The sequence below is a fragment of the Nelumbo nucifera genome, chromosome 5, assembly GCF_055504915.1.
Source record: "Nelumbo nucifera cultivar China Antique chromosome 5, China Antique-T2T, whole genome shotgun sequence".
Taxonomy (NCBI): Eukaryota; Viridiplantae; Streptophyta; class Magnoliopsida; order Proteales; family Nelumbonaceae; genus Nelumbo; species Nelumbo nucifera.
The window spans coordinates 63,511,721-63,527,527 of NC_142653.1; the positions used below are offsets into that span (position 1 = coordinate 63,511,721).

Sequence of the window (15,807 nt, forward strand, 5' to 3'; positions counted from 1 at the left end):
ATGAAGAGGCCAATCATAGCTCACTGCTAAGGATAAAAGAATTCTCACAGAATTCATTTTAGCAACTAGAGACAAAGTCTCGGTGTAATATATCTCATACACCTAGGTATATCCCTTGGCAACAAGACATGCCTTATATCTCTCAATTGAACCATCTGCATGATACTTGATAGTGTAAACTCATTTGCACCCAAGAAGTTTCTTCCTAGTTGGCAAGTCAAAAATATCCTAAGTATTATTTTTATGAAGTGCTTCTATTTCAATCCTCATGGCATCCCTCGACTTTGGTTTGGCTAAGGCTTCAATCATTGGGAAATGAAGGCTAGAAATGAATAGTAGGATAAGGACAATAATCTATAAGAAAGGTGTTTGGAAATGCAATGATTTGTACTTTTCCTCTTACCCTTTCTCAGAGCAATGGGTAGGTCAAGGTCTGGAAATGAGGGTGCTAGTGGTGGAGATGTCGGATTTGTTGTCTCTTTAGTGATTGGAAGCACCTGAGACTCATTGGAGATGTGGGATCAACTTGTGTCTACCTTAGCCTTTTCTATTGGTACCACCTCTAGAGAAAAGGATGAGTGTTAAAAACTAGAGGACTAGTAGGAGGAGGGGGAATAGCAGGAATGGAAGACCTTGAAGGAGAGGATCCCTCCATGGGAGTGGGGGTAAATGTGGAGGTTTTGACCCAAGACTCAATTGGAACTGGAAAAGGAAGGGGTGAAGAAAATAACTCAAGTGACTCTCCCCCTCAAAAGGATGACTACAAAACAGTACTGCCTATGCAAAGGTGACATCCATGGAAACAAACAGGGTGCCACTAATGGGATCAAACTTTCTATGTGGAGGCATAACCAAGGAAGATGCACTTCTGAGCCTTGGGTTCAAACTTATATTTATTGGAAATGGGAATGTGGACATAGCATGTGCAACCAAAGACATGCAGAGGAATGGAGAAAACCTCAACATCAAGAAAAAGGGCTCCAAAAGGAGACTTTAATCCCAAGACCAGGGAAGGTATACAGTTGATAAGATAAGTGGTTGTTAAAACTACACCACCCCAAAATTTCATAGGAACATGGATAGAAAAAAGAATACTCCTTGCAACTTCCACAATATGTTCTATTTTTCCTCTCTGCTATTCCATTTTGGTGTGGAAAAGTAGACGGCTAAGGGCTTCTCTCCCTATCTTAAATTATTCACACTATCCCACACTTCCTTTGTAGTTTCCATCCACAGGTAGTGCTAACTAGTATGTGTTTGCATAGAGTTCACTAACCAACCTACTACTATGTAGTCTTCTTGCATCCACCTTTCATAGGTAGGGTCATCCACTGCTGGTTTCTTCTTACTCCTAATAATGTAACTCATTTCCCTTTACTACACACATGTATTTTAATTGACTAAGACCAAGCTAAATAATTGGTTCCATCCAACTTCACAATGGTCATTGCTCCTAATAGAGTCTCAACTAGCCTCCATGTCCAAACCTGAAATCTATGTGATATTTGGTTTCTCCTCCAGTTTGTTCCATTGAATGAACAGATGCAAATGAAAATCAAATTAGGGTTTTACTATGATAGATTTGCTATTCCAAGCAAATAACTACTCTTCAACCACCTAGAACTAGGGTTTCATAGGACCCAATAGGATGGGAAAAGGAGAGAAACTTCAACCGCTCCTACCAGAGGTTCCAGATCTCTGTCCAACCCAAACTTCCCTTTAATAGAAATAAAAGAGCTCCCCTTTGATCCCCAAGCACCAGCTTCAAAGTGTCTCTAGGACCTGTAATAAGATTTCTCTGGGTTTTTGGAAAAAATCTCCAAGAACCTGCTTTGAGCTTCAACTAAGGATGAAAATCTCCACAAAAAATTCTCCAAAAACCTTCCTAATTGGGTTACATATTCTGCTGATTGATCAGCCAATAAGTTCTCTATACACACTATGTATGGGCTAAGAAAGGAGAAAGATGTTGTAGGTGAGAAACTGCTCTGATACCATGTTGTGAAACACACCTGCAATAATTCAGAAAATAAAGAAAAAGAGAAGAAAAGAAAGAAGAAAGAAAGGTTTCAGCAGAATTCTGTGGAAGAAGAAGAGAATGGAAGAGAGAAGAGAAGAGTCCGATCCTTTCTCTCTACCCCCCAAGATATCTTTAATTCATTTAATTCCAAACTGAGTACAATTCCTTGGAATCCCTTAATGGGGCAGCCATCACTAAAGAGGCTCATAACTGAAAGAAATAATAAAACAAAACAAAACAAAAGAGTCTCATAACTGAAAGAACATAAACTTGAAACATACTTAAAAGAAATAAAGACACTAAGGCCCATTCGGCCCATTCTCACTACACAATTTCTTTTTATTTTCCTTCTTATTTGAGCTACATCAACTGGTTTCAGAGTTGTACAATTGATATTGGAGTGGGTTGAGTTGGAGCCTACAAGTTTATTGCTTTATTCTTTTCCTCTTTCCTAAAACATAGTGTTGCAGTCCCTAAAAATATGGCAAATGGTGTCCCACTTTTGGCAATGATTTCTTTATCAAAATAGGTCATCCCATATATTATTGGAATGCTCTTTGAATCTATTTTCAAGTGCAACAAATGGCTGACTAATAGGAGTTTCTAGAAAACGTTAAAAATTAAAAAGAACAGTCGATGAAGCTTCCTACACATCCTAATTCTTCAATAAGTGAGGAAAAAATGACTAAGGGTCAAGTTGAAAATCAACATAAGACTCTTCTATTACCAATAATGAATTTCAAAGTGATAGAGACAACACTTATCAAATAGAAAGTTTCGGCTGCACCTTTGTGTAGGTGTATGATGACCCTTTTGGAGACCATTTTCTCATAGTTTTAAATGGGTATTGAAGAAAAAACTAGCTATCTTCAAGCACAAGAAACATGTTTCAATAGCTAGGAGACATAATGAAGAAATTTCAATCCATGTTAAAGATTTATACCATCAATTGCCTATCAAAGGATCAAGAACAAAGAAAAGTAGCAAAGTAAATCATTCTTTTAGAGTTATGAGTTCTTTTCAAGAGGGGGGGATTAGTGCAGTTTAAAATTGTGCTCTAATAAGTAGAAAATCATTTTCAAATAATAAGACAAGTGGACCTTACATTTAAATGCATTAATGGGCTTTGAACAACTAGTCTGGTTAGTGGGTTTCTAATGGCTAGTCATTAGTGAACTTCTAATAGCTAGCTTTTCATTAAAAGCTTCAACAACTAGTTTCACATTAAATTCTCTAATGACTTGTTTTTCTCTATATAAAGCTTTGTAATTGTAAGCATTGAGTATCCAAGTTCTTACCTTTGTTTTGAAAATCCTAAAGCTATATTTTCAGAGTGAAGAGAGCCTCTCTTGGGTGAGTGAGTCCCCAACTTGTTTGCCTTCTTGTTATCCCTCCTCATATTAATAAAGTTCCATTGTCCATTTTGTTTCTTTCTTCTCTCTAATTTCTCTTTGAGCAATTTTTTTCATTTTCTTCTTATTTGTTCTACATCAACTGGTTTCAAAGTTGCATCAATTGGTATCAGAAGAAAGATCTTTATATGGTGTTCATTGATCTAGAAAAGATATGATAGAGTTCCTATAGAGATAATATGGTGGGTCTTGGAAAATCTTGACAGTAAAGCCAACTAGAAATAAAAGAGAGAAGGGAAGAGAAGAAGAAGAGAAGAAGAGAGATTGTCAACCATGGAATAGTTCTAGTGGCGCCAGATTCTATTAATATTTATAGGGCGTCTAAAATAAAAGGGAAAAAGACCCTTGTGCCCCTGTTGTAAATAAAGTACAATAGCAGAAAATAAAAAAGACTTTAAACCAACCAAATTGACCCTAACAAGATAGAAAATAATAAACAATGAATAAAATAAACTATTTCAACACTCCCCCTCAAGTTGGAGCATAGATGTCAATCATGCCCAACTTGTCACACAAATCATTATGCCGCACATGATGAAGACCCTTGGTGAAGATGGCTGCAAGTTGTTCTTCTGAGCTGACATATGGAGTGCACACTTCTCCACTTACAAGTTTTTCTCTAATAAAATGCTTGTCCACTGCAATGTGTTTCGTCCTATCATGGAGGACTGGATTAGCAGTAATGTTGATAGCAGCTTTATTGTCGCAATAGAGTGACATAGGGTTGTTAACTGCAAAACCCAGTTCACCTAATAGGTTTCTTATCCACATGATTTCAGCAACTCCATGAGACATAGCTCTGTATTCTGCTTCAGCACTGGATCTAGCCACCACACTTTGCTTTCTTACTTCTCCAGGTGGCCAAATTTCCTCCTACAAAGGTACAATACCCACTGGTAGACTTTCGGTCATCGACTGCCCCTGCCTAATCAGCATCAGTATATACTTCCACCTTTAAATGTCCATGTTTTTGGAACAGCAAACCAACTCCTGGAAACTTCTTGAGGTATCTAAGAATCCTCTCGGTAATTTCAAAGTGAGTTGTCCTAGGGTTGTGCATGAACTAACTAAGGACACCCACTGCATAAGCAATATCAGACCTGGTGATAGACAAATATAAGAGTCTCCCTACAAGTCTCTGAAACTTCTTCACATCTTTCAAGAACTCCCCGATTGTCTCCCAGCTGATGGTTAGGTTCAATTGGTGAGTCAATTGGTTTCACCCCTAGCTTGCCCGTATCTTCTAGTAGATCTAGTACATATTTTCGTTGGGAAATAAAAATTCCCTTTTGAAAGCATGCAACTTCAATTCCAAGGAAATAACGTAAGGGTCCTAGATCTTTCACCTCAAATAGAGTGGCTAAGAATTTCTTCAGTTTTTGTATTTTTGTCTCCCAATCTCCTATGATCACTATGTCATCCACATACACAATTAAAGCTGCAATTTTCCCTTCACCTTTCTTCATAAACAATGTGTGGTCTGATTGGCATTGTTTGAACCCCATCTGGTGAACTGCTAAGTGGAACTTACTAAACCTGGCCCAAGGTGATTGCTTCAACCCATATAAAGATTTTTTTAACCTACACACCTTCTGGTCACTGCCTTTGGTACAAAAACTTGGAGGTTGAGTCATGTACACTTCCTCGTCTAAGTCACCATTCAAGAAAACATTCTTAATGTCCAATTGGTGAAGTTCCCAGTCAAGATTTACTGCCAATGAGAGAAGAATCCTAATAGAGTTCATCTTGGCTACTGGAGCAAATGTCTCTGCATAGTCTACTCCATATACCTGTGTAAAACCTTTTGCCACCAATCTGGCCTTGTACCTTTCAACAGTTCCATCAGCCTTATGCTTCACTATGAACACCCACTTGCGTCCCACTGGTTCCTTCCCTTCAGGAAGATCCACCAACTCCCAAGTGCCATTTTTGTGCAATGCATCAATTTCTTCCTTCATTACATCTGGAGGTAATTGAGTCTAAGCCTGGGTGTGTTTATCCTCAACCCTACTCACGCAAGACATAGTACTTGCGTGAGGTGGGATCATAGCAACAATAACCCTTTTGAGATAAAGGGTAACCAAGGAAAACACAAGGAATAGCACGAGGATCAAGTTTACCACGAGTAGGGGGCTTGTTATGAACAAAACAACGACACCCAAAACACGCATTGGAATGGGGGACAACGAATCTGTAGGAAACAAAAGTTGATGTGGGGCCTTATACTCTAGTAACCGAGATGGCATACGGTTGATGATGTATGTAGCACACAGAACAACATCCATCCAAAAGCGTTTTGGAACATTCATATGGAGTAATAAACCATGAGCTACTTCGAAAAGGTGATGGTTTTTCTTTTTAGCAACACCGTTTTGTTGGGGTGTCCTAGCACAAGAGCTTTGATGAAGAGATCCACATGAAGCAAAGAACTCCGTGGGATCACTATGGAAATACTCTTTTCCATTGTCTGACTGGAAAATATGAATTTTAGATGTGGGGCCTTATACTCTAATAACCGAGATGGCATACAGTTGATGATGTATGTAGCACACAGAACAACATCCATCCAAAAGTGTTTTGGAACATTCATATGGAGTAATAAACCATGAGCTACTTCGAAAAGGTGACAGTTTTTCCTTTTAGCAACACCGTTTTGCTGGGGTGTCCTAGCACAAGAGCTTTGATGAAGAGATCCACATGAAGCAAAGAACTTCGTGGGTTCACTATGGAAATACTCTTTTCCATTGTCCGACTGGAAAATATGAATTTCAGTTTGGAACTGAGTGAAAACCATGCATTGAAAGTCTTTCACAATTTTTGGCACTTCATCTCTAGATCGCATAGGGTAAACCCAAGTATATCTAGAGTAGTCATCAATCAAAGTAATGAAGTACTTATGTCCAACCTCAATAGGTAGAGTAATAGGGTCCCAAACATCATAATAGACAATATGAAATAGAAATTCAGATCTTTTATTTCTTAAAGAAAAAGAACTTCTACAATGTTTGCTCAATTGACATGTCTGACACTACAACTTACTAACTGACAAAGACTTAAATACTTTTGAAAACATAACTTTTAATGACTCAAAAGAAAGATGACCAAGACGACTGTAAGTAGGCTTGGCTCTCACTAGACGAACTCAAGGACTCTGTAGCCACAAGACCAACTTTATTCTCCAACACGTAGAGACCATCCACCATGCTTCCTCTACCAATTGTCTTCCCTGTGGCCAAATCCTGAAACACACATGAAGACGGAAAGAAAGTAACTGAATAGTTGGAGTGAGTAATACTGCTAATGGAGAGCAAATTTATAGGCAATTTAGGAACATGCAACACATTAGAGAGGGTAAGGACAAGTGGGAGAGATATGGTTCCTTGGTTGGCTATGGTGGAAAATGAACCATCAACCAGTCTCATCTTATCTCTCCCAAAGAGGAGGTTATATGCCTAAAATAAATTTGACTTACCAATTGTATGGTTTGAGGCTCTAGTGTCAATTATCCAAGGGGAATCAAATGTATGAGATGACACATGGAAAGCAGTGGCAATGTTACCTGATGTAGACGCAAAGGAGGTAGAAGGAGTAGGACTAAAATCCATCTGGCGATGAGTCCTACCATATAACTCCAAATGGTCACGAAAGGAGTTGATAATCTCTTCCTTAGGGTCAGAACTATGGTACCTTTCTTGAGTTACCATGGGACTAGTCTCTTGAGATGCCATATTAGTTGAGCTATATTTTTTCTGATTCTGCTGGATTAGTTTCTTACTCTAATTAGTTGTTGACTTCTTACCCAATTCCTGTGCCCATTTAGGTTTCCTATGGAGGTCCCAACATGTATCTTTGGTGCCTCTTGTCTTTTGACAGCGAGTGCACCAAAGTTTACTCTTGTCATCCACTCTCTTCTGAGAATCACCCTTCTTAAAGGAGCCTCCGACATTAGAATTTATACTTCCTTGGATAGCTAGGGAAACCGACTCCCCCTCTACACAATTCATCACACTTATTCTACTCTCTTCTGACTGGACTAAGGCATAAACCTCCTGAACTGATGGTAAGTCTTTACTTCACAAGATTTGTACTCTAATGGACTCATATGAAGGGTTCAACCCCAAAAGAAAAGCAAATACCTGTTGCTGAGAGACAAGTGACTTGTATGCCTTTGCATCTTCATCACATTTCCAATTCACATTTTGATAGTGATCAGGTTCTTTCCAGATTGATGCCAGATCTGAGTAGTACATTGAGAGACTCCTCTCCCCCTGTTTGCAAGTGGAGGGTTCAGCTTGCAGTTGGTATATCTTGGCATAATGCCTTTGCTCTAAATAAGTAGATTTTGCTTGTTCCCATACTTCACAAGCTGTTTCAGCCCACATGAATGTCTTTCTTACTTGTGGCAACATGGAAACCAAGAGCCATGACATCACCATACTATTTTCTTGGTTCCACTATCATATTCAGAACTTCCATTCTACGGTTCCTTCACTTTCCCATTAATATATCCTATTTTCCCCCTAGCAGTGATGTAGATTTTTATTCCCCTAGACCATTCAAGGTAGTTTAGTCCATCGAAAGGAATTACAGCCATGGGAAAACTTATATCCATTCCCCCACTCACTCCACTTTGACTTCCCGAAACCCCCGAAGTAGCAGAATTCTCAGAGGACATGGTCAAAAAAGAATTTCAGTCTCAACACTCAACTTAGGATCCCTCACACCAAAAAAAACAAAAAAAAAACTTTTACTCCACACAAGTAATCAGTCCACACACACTTCAGTTTGAACTCAAACTAAGCACGAAACAGTACCAATTTCCAGAAAAAAAAGGCAAGATCAGACTGATTTCAGACCTGTACGAGTTAACAGTCCCAACCTACCAACCTTCCAGAATGTCTAAGAACATTAACCATCAGGAGAGATCGTTAAACACTTGTAATCATACCAAAAACTGGAGATAACAGATCATCTGTGACCTACAGTCACCTTTTCACAGGTACAGGATCACATGATCCAAGAAAAAAGAGGTATAAACCTCACAAAGGTCTGACAACATTCAGCAGCCCAGATTCACTTGATTTTTCTCTTGGTACACGACCAAGAAAGGTAAAAGAGAAAAAAAGGACTGTACCACTCGTATATCAGTTTTGTTCAGCCCAGATTCAGTTCTCTATTCTGCCCAAATTCAGAAAGTCGAAATAGAAAGAAAACTTGTTCGATCTGCTCTCACAATCAATAATCCCGCTCTGATACCATCTTGACAGTAAAGCCGACTAGAAATATGAGAGAGAAGGGAGGAGAAGAAGAAGAGAGAAGGTAGAAGAGAAGAAGAGAGATTGGCGACCATGGAATAGTTCTAGCGGCGCCAGATTCTATTAATATTTATAGGGAGTCTAAAATAAAAGGGAAAAAGACTCTTGTGCCCCTGCTGTAAATAAAGTACAATAACAGAAAATAAAAAAGACTTTAAACCCTAACAAGACAGAAAATAATAAACATGAAAAAATAAAATAAACTATTTCAACAGAAAAGAAATGGGTTCAAAATAGGTATGAGAGGGCAACAACCAATATTAGAACACCAGTAGAAGAGACTTCAGATTTAGAGTTGCTATGGGTCTTCACCAAGGTTCAGCACTTGGCCCTTATCTATTTGCATTGATCATAGATGAATTGACTAAACATATTCAGGAGGAAGTTCAATGGTGCTTGTCATTTGTGGATGACATTGTTTTACTTGATGAAACTAATGAAGGATTAAATGCAAAATTAAGCTTATGGACAAATGCCTTAGAAACAAGAGGTTTTAAAATAAGGACTAAAACTGAGTATATGGCACATAAATTTAGTAATAGTGGGAGTGTAAATCAAGATACACTTAGTATTGGAGACCAAGAGATAACTCAATATGACCATTTCCAGTACCTTGGTTCAATAATTCATAACAAGGAAGAGATTGAGGAGGATGTCACCCAAAGAATTTGAGCAAGATGGGCAAAATGGAGGGGTGCATCTTGACTTTTATGTGATAGGAAAATATCACTTAGATTAAAAGGAAAATTCTATAAAACAGTTGTAAGGCCAGTTATGTTGTATGGAGCAGAGTGTTGGGCAGTCAAGAAATAACATGTCCAGAAAATGAATGGAAAAATTGCGAATGTTAAGATGGATGAGTGGAAAAACTAGAAAGGATATCCGTAGGAACCTAGGAGTATCTCCAATAGGTAATAAAATGAGAGAGAGTAGACTAAGATGGTTGGTCATGTGCATAGAAGACCACCAACTGTGCTAGTTAGAAAAAGTGATTTGTTACACATTGAAAGGGCTAGAAGAGCTTGGGGTAGACCAAAAAGGACATGGGTAGAAGTAGTAAGAAATGATTTAAGCACTAATAATTTAACAATGGGTATGGCTTTAAATAGAACGAATTGGTGAAACAGGATTCATGTAGCCGATCCCATATAGTTGGGATAAGGCATCGATGATGATGATTATTGACTGATATCAAAGCGGCTTGAGTTGGAGCCTGTAATTCTATTGCTTTATTCTCTTTCTTTTTTCTAAAATAAAGTGTTACAGTCCAGAAAAATAGAGCAAATGGCATCCCAATTTTGGCAATGGTTTCTTCATCAAAATAGATCATGCCATATATCATTAGACTTCTTGAGCTTGCATGAATTATTGAATCTCTCAAACTAGGCATGAGGTGACTGTTTGAGATCATAAATGGACTTCTTGAACCTGCATACTTTGTTTTCTTCATCTTGATCCTAGGCAATAAATAGTCTTTTATGTCATCCTCCTGTTTTCTCATTCACTAATTTTGCACTTTAAACAGGTTTTATTATTACTTAAGATGGGTATGTAGAATATCTAAACTATCACATTTTGGAACTGTGTGCTTATGAATCATAGATGTTTTTGTTGCAATAAATCTTTGTCAATGCTGCAAACATTACAAATTGGGTTTTCCCATCACTGTTTCTGAGGTTATAACCATTACCTTTACTATTTAGTTAACATTGTGATTACTCTTTATTGGAAAATAATTGGTTTCATATTAGCCATATTGGATATATTATTAATAACCTTTTCAAAATTTTTTGTGTTATTTGATCAGGGTATCCCTGGAGACTTGGGAATCCATCACATTGTTGTAAATGATTGGAAAAGAGGAGTTGATGCTGATCAGAACGTTGTTTTGATCTCTGTACCTACTATGCTGAGTCCAGATTTGGCTCCTCTAGGGAAACATGTATTGCATGCCTATACACCAGGAACCGAACCATTTGGGTTATGGGAAGGCCTTGACCGCAGAAGCTCTGAATATAAAAGACTAAAAGCTGAACGCTCAGAGGTATTTAAATATCAGTATCACAGTCTTAGCACTATGTTATTCTTCTTTGGTCATATTTAGTTCCTTACAGCATGAAACATTGAATCAGAGTTCATGAAAAGAAAAATACTTCATAATATTTCTTACCATTATCATCTTAATTTTCCGCTTTTACCATATCATAATCTAAATTCCAATAGATAGTGACTCCATTGTTTATCTTCTGTCTTCTCTCTCTCTCTCTCTCTGTCTCAGGTAATTTCTTAAATTGTCCCAATATACCCAAATATTTGACCCTTGATGGATCTCACTGGTTAGCATATCAAAGATGGTTCAATCCAAAACCTAGTGCAGTATCATAATCAAGTTTAGGGTTAAGTGAAACCTTCTAGTTTTGCCCATCTATCTCCGAGGTCCAAAGAATAATTGAAAATTGGTCGGGGTTCAGTGTTTCTTCCAAACACCCACTAGTTGAGCTTGGGATCTAACCATAGCAGCTGAGAAAAGCTACTCCACCAATTCAACAACACATCAATGTCAACATTGTTAGGATAAACTCCCTAAGTCTATCCAATGATTGAGAACATTCTAAACTAACATGAGTCTCGTAATTGTCCAGTTAAATAATTCAAAAAAACACACCAATTTAAATATAAAACAATAACGTACTTTATTCATTTACCCATAAATGTTTGTATGCAATAATCTGATTGGAGCCAAGGGCATACACTGTCTTAACAATTCAGCCCAACAGTTGTCATTAATTTGACTTGGGTTTCAGCCACCTTACGAGCCCAAGCCCAATGACCTAAACTAAGAAATGTCCATCAGGTTTCTAGAAAACTTTGCTGATTTTTTTTAGATTTTCCAAATATCTTAGATAAATCAGCAAAATATCTCCAAAATATCTCCAACTCTACATGGTGAAATGTTCATCGATATTAATATTACAAACCATACTACTGAATTTGAAATTAAACAACTTAGGAGAGTTTTAGTATTTCCTAATGATTGAGATAGCTCAATCCAACTACCTCAACCCAAGCATAGATTATTTCTTTTAGAGGAAATGTGTTTTGACTTGTTCAATGATACTAGTAAATTGGTTGTTTGACTAGTTAATATACTTTTTTATCCAAGCCATAGACTGTTTGCATCAGATGGCATGCTTCTCAAAGATAAGAGGAATGTTCAGCATCTGGTCAGAAGGTGATTTATGCATGATATATCCTAACATAATCATATCTTATAAGTATTATTGGCTAGCATGTGAATGCTTTCAGGAACAGTCACTTGATTACTACAGAACAGATTTCATTGCTAATCAAGGCCTCATTATTGAGGCATTAACAAATTCTAATTGATCTGGTTCTGTAAATATCATGCTCTCCACTTCAAGGTATTGTTCTTTGATTGGCAGAAACTTAGTTTCTTGGAGAAGCAAGTAGTCTGTTGTGGCTCAGTCTAGTGTTGAGACTGAATAATGGGGAAATGACATATGTAGTGTTTAAGATGTTGTATCTATGTTCTATACTTGGTGGATTGGAGATCGAATATGATATGAAAACCGAAAATAATGTATTGTAATAATCAGGCAACTCTCTATACAATTCAGAACTCAATTCAGCATGATACAACTAAACATATAACAGGTGTTTCATTTTAATGAAAGTGAATTTTGGATGTGTGTCTTCCATTTAATGCTTTATAAGAATAGCTCTTTGATGTATTCACTAAAGGATTTGTTAAATCTAAACTTGACAATTATGTAATCAAGCCAGATGTGATTAATATTAATGCTCGGTTTGAGGGGCAGTGTTGAGAAGTTTAGATTCTTATAGAGGAGAAAATTGTTAATGATAGGTAGTCCTTACCTATCCATTTTCAGATTAATATATAAACATAAAGGGGCTGCTCACACATCCCACAATTGCTGCTTTCCTCCTGTCATTCTTTTCTCTTCCTCTTCTTTCTGCACATTCAGCTAATTTCTTGAGACCAAAAAAAGAAAAATTGTTTATTTTATTAATTTGCACATTGGAGAATGGTCAGTATTCCTCCCAAGAAAGTCCGAAACCAACAACCCTTTCATGTGAGATAAATGCAACCTCTATCAAGATCAAAGATTTTTAGCATCTTACTGCTAAAGGGAGAATAAAGTGAGTTGTTTGGATTCTATAATGGTAACTATCAGAAGAGAATCAGAGAGAAATGAAGAAAGAAAGAATTTGAGGTAAGAATGGAAAAAGGGTTAGGAAGATGGAAGATGAAGAGACAGCAGTGAAATAGGCATAGGTCTTTAGTGAGAATTCCTCATCTCATGTCAGAGTTAAGAGAGTAGTAGTTGTAGTTGCTGGAGTGTTTACACCAGAATTAGGATCAATGCATTGTTTTGTTGAATCCACCCTCATTATTTTACCAAGTGTTCTGCATTGTTTTTCATTTGAGGAAGACCATTTCATATGAAATATTTTAAAAGTGATTGGTAATTCTTGCATAGTTGATAACTATGCCTTAAAATCCGTGTGAAACTTTTATTTGACTAAAATATCCTTGTTAATGAATTTGGTCCTTTACTAACTGTGAGGGCAGAAAATGTAATTTGAACTACTATTTTTCACTTCATTCAACTCTCTCTCTCTCTCTCTCTGAGGTATTAACTCTCATTCTCTTTCATTATATCCTATATATAAGGTATTTTTCTCATCAATAAATTCTATTAATTAGATCTATATCCAGTACTTTTGACAATACAAAACCCATGCTTTTTAAAACCGATCCAAAAAGGAAACAATTCTAATGCCTAGGAAGTAGGTATACAATTCAACCATCTAGGTTAAATGGGTCAACCCATGATGTCATAGTTACATTTTTATGAAATAGAAATAAAAACAAAAATTACAAAAAAAAAATGTAAAAAAACTGATCACATCTCTAATATTTTATATTCATCATATTAATGAAAAACAAATGTGCTAAAAATAATTGTTTTTATTGATGATGAAAATGAAATAAAAAATTTAAAACTAATCCAAAAATGAAATCGTTTCCCTTTTGGTTGTAGATCAAACAATTCAGCTTTTTAGATCAGATATGTCAACCCTTGATGTCATTATTAAATAATAAAGAATTAAAAAGGTAAAATTATAAAATAATTACAAAAAGAGTACATAAGTTTTGCAGAAAACATTTGGGGACAATATATTCATCATATTAAACAAAAATAAGTGTTATAAATAAAAATTATTACGATCACAGAAATGTATAAAAAAATTGTAGAAAAAGTTCAAACGCATTATTTCATCATTAGCCATGTTTATGCAGCTTTATACACACGCATAGACAATTTAATTTATTATTATAGAAATCAAACTAATAAGTTGGACCCACATAAATGTAAAATGTCCAAAATAAATTGAAAATACAGAGTTACATAAAAATCCCAAAAAAAAGCTCCATTTTTTACTCTGGCTGCCACATCAATTTGTCTCTGGACAGTTTGACATGCAGAGCAGGATTGGTGTAGCTGATGAAAAAATATAGATTGGATAAGGCTTAATTGAGTTGATTTCAACAAAAAAAAGCGTACATATTTAAACTGCTAATTGAAGAAATATTTAACTAGTAAAGTTCTGTCTCTGAACAATATTACCCTTTAACAAAGTCTTGAATCTATTAAGATTTATGAAATGAGGCATTTCTGTTGACTCTTTCATGATCTTAGGTAATGTGGAGAGCAGTGGAACGTGCACTTGGTCCAGGCTTTCGCCGTGAGAAATGTGAGGTGAAGTTAGTAGGAACACCACTGACACATCAGAGGTTTCTTAGGAGGAATAGAGGTACATATGGGCCAGCTATACAAGCTGGCAAAGACAGTTTTCCTGGACAATCAACTCCAATCCCACAACTTTTCTGTTGTGGGGATTCTACTTTTCCAGGTATTGGAGTTCCTGCAGTTGCTGCTAGTGGTGCCATCGTTGCCAACTCACTGGTCTCTGTCTCTCAACACTCTCAGCTTCTCGATGCCATTGGAATTTAATTGAATTGGTCATACAAGGCCTCTTTGTCCCAATTTACTTCATTGATTGGTTTAATCATAGAGACCACTGCTTGGTGTAATGGTATAGAATCTCGGGTAACCGGGGCCACTGCTTGGCGTAATGGTATGGTATAAAATCTCGGGCAAACAAGTTCAAACGAGTTCTATTTATTTGTATATTGTTTTCATACTCATTTTTCTCAGGTAATAGTATTGCAAACAATTGCATTTCTTTTTGTACAACTTTGTATCGTGTAATCTATGACATGCATTAAACAGCCACAGGACATTGCTGTAGAAAAATATATGTCCACTGTTATTTTATCCCAACTAAATTGAATCCTAATTCTAGAAATATATGATGTCGTAAAGACATGATATCGAAAAATCTTTTATCACTAAACCTCTCTGGTTAAATTTTGATGAAAACCGACCTGATTGATTACCATTTTTATGATGATGGTTGTTGGCTAAAGTTCGCCATTATAGCCGTTTTGATGCTACCAAGGTTCAAAATATTGGAAATGCAAAGTGTATCAGGAAGACAATTCTAAAATATGTATTGAGATATGCTTTGGATGCGCATGGAAATGGACGAAAAATCAAGATATGCATGAATAGACTAGAAAATTTAGATAAATCCTATAATATATATATATATATATTTATATATTAATAACAATAAATATAAGTTTTAGATGAGCATAAATAAGACTTAATCATAAAAAAGCCATACTTTAATGGTTTACATACATTGTCAAACATCGGGACACAATTGGTAACAATTGATAGAAGGATTAAAATGTAATGTATATACCCTAATTATTAGAAATTCAATATGATTTGTTTCCACCAATAAAAGAAAATGAATATAATTTGTTTTAATATTGACTAGTATATAAATTTTAGGGTTTTGACTATGATGCTAGAAACACATGATGTCGGAAAAACTTATAACCAATCAACCGAGATCATAAAAGTGGGTAACTAATCAGGTG

General features: G+C 36.3%; 1 protein-coding gene across 2 annotated transcripts in view; it reads left to right on the plus strand.

The window, feature by feature from the left end:
- LOC104588626 (FAD/NAD(P)-binding oxidoreductase family protein) overlaps positions 1-15,052 on the plus strand; it is a 93,001-nt gene extending 77,949 nt beyond the window's left edge. The window contains exons 8-9 of one of the 2 annotated variants that reach the window (XM_088889045.1): positions 10,555-10,791; positions 12,191-12,380. In XM_088889045.1, coding sequence (XP_088745171.1) covers positions 10,555-10,791; positions 12,191-12,238 — 285 coding nt within the window. In that variant the 3' untranslated portion in view covers positions 12,239-12,380. Of the gene's footprint in view, positions 1-10,554; positions 10,792-12,190; positions 12,381-14,494 lie in introns of those variants that run through there. The other variant, XM_010246644.3, reaches the window with a different exon arrangement.
- Positions 15,053-15,807: the final 755 nt, after the last annotated feature.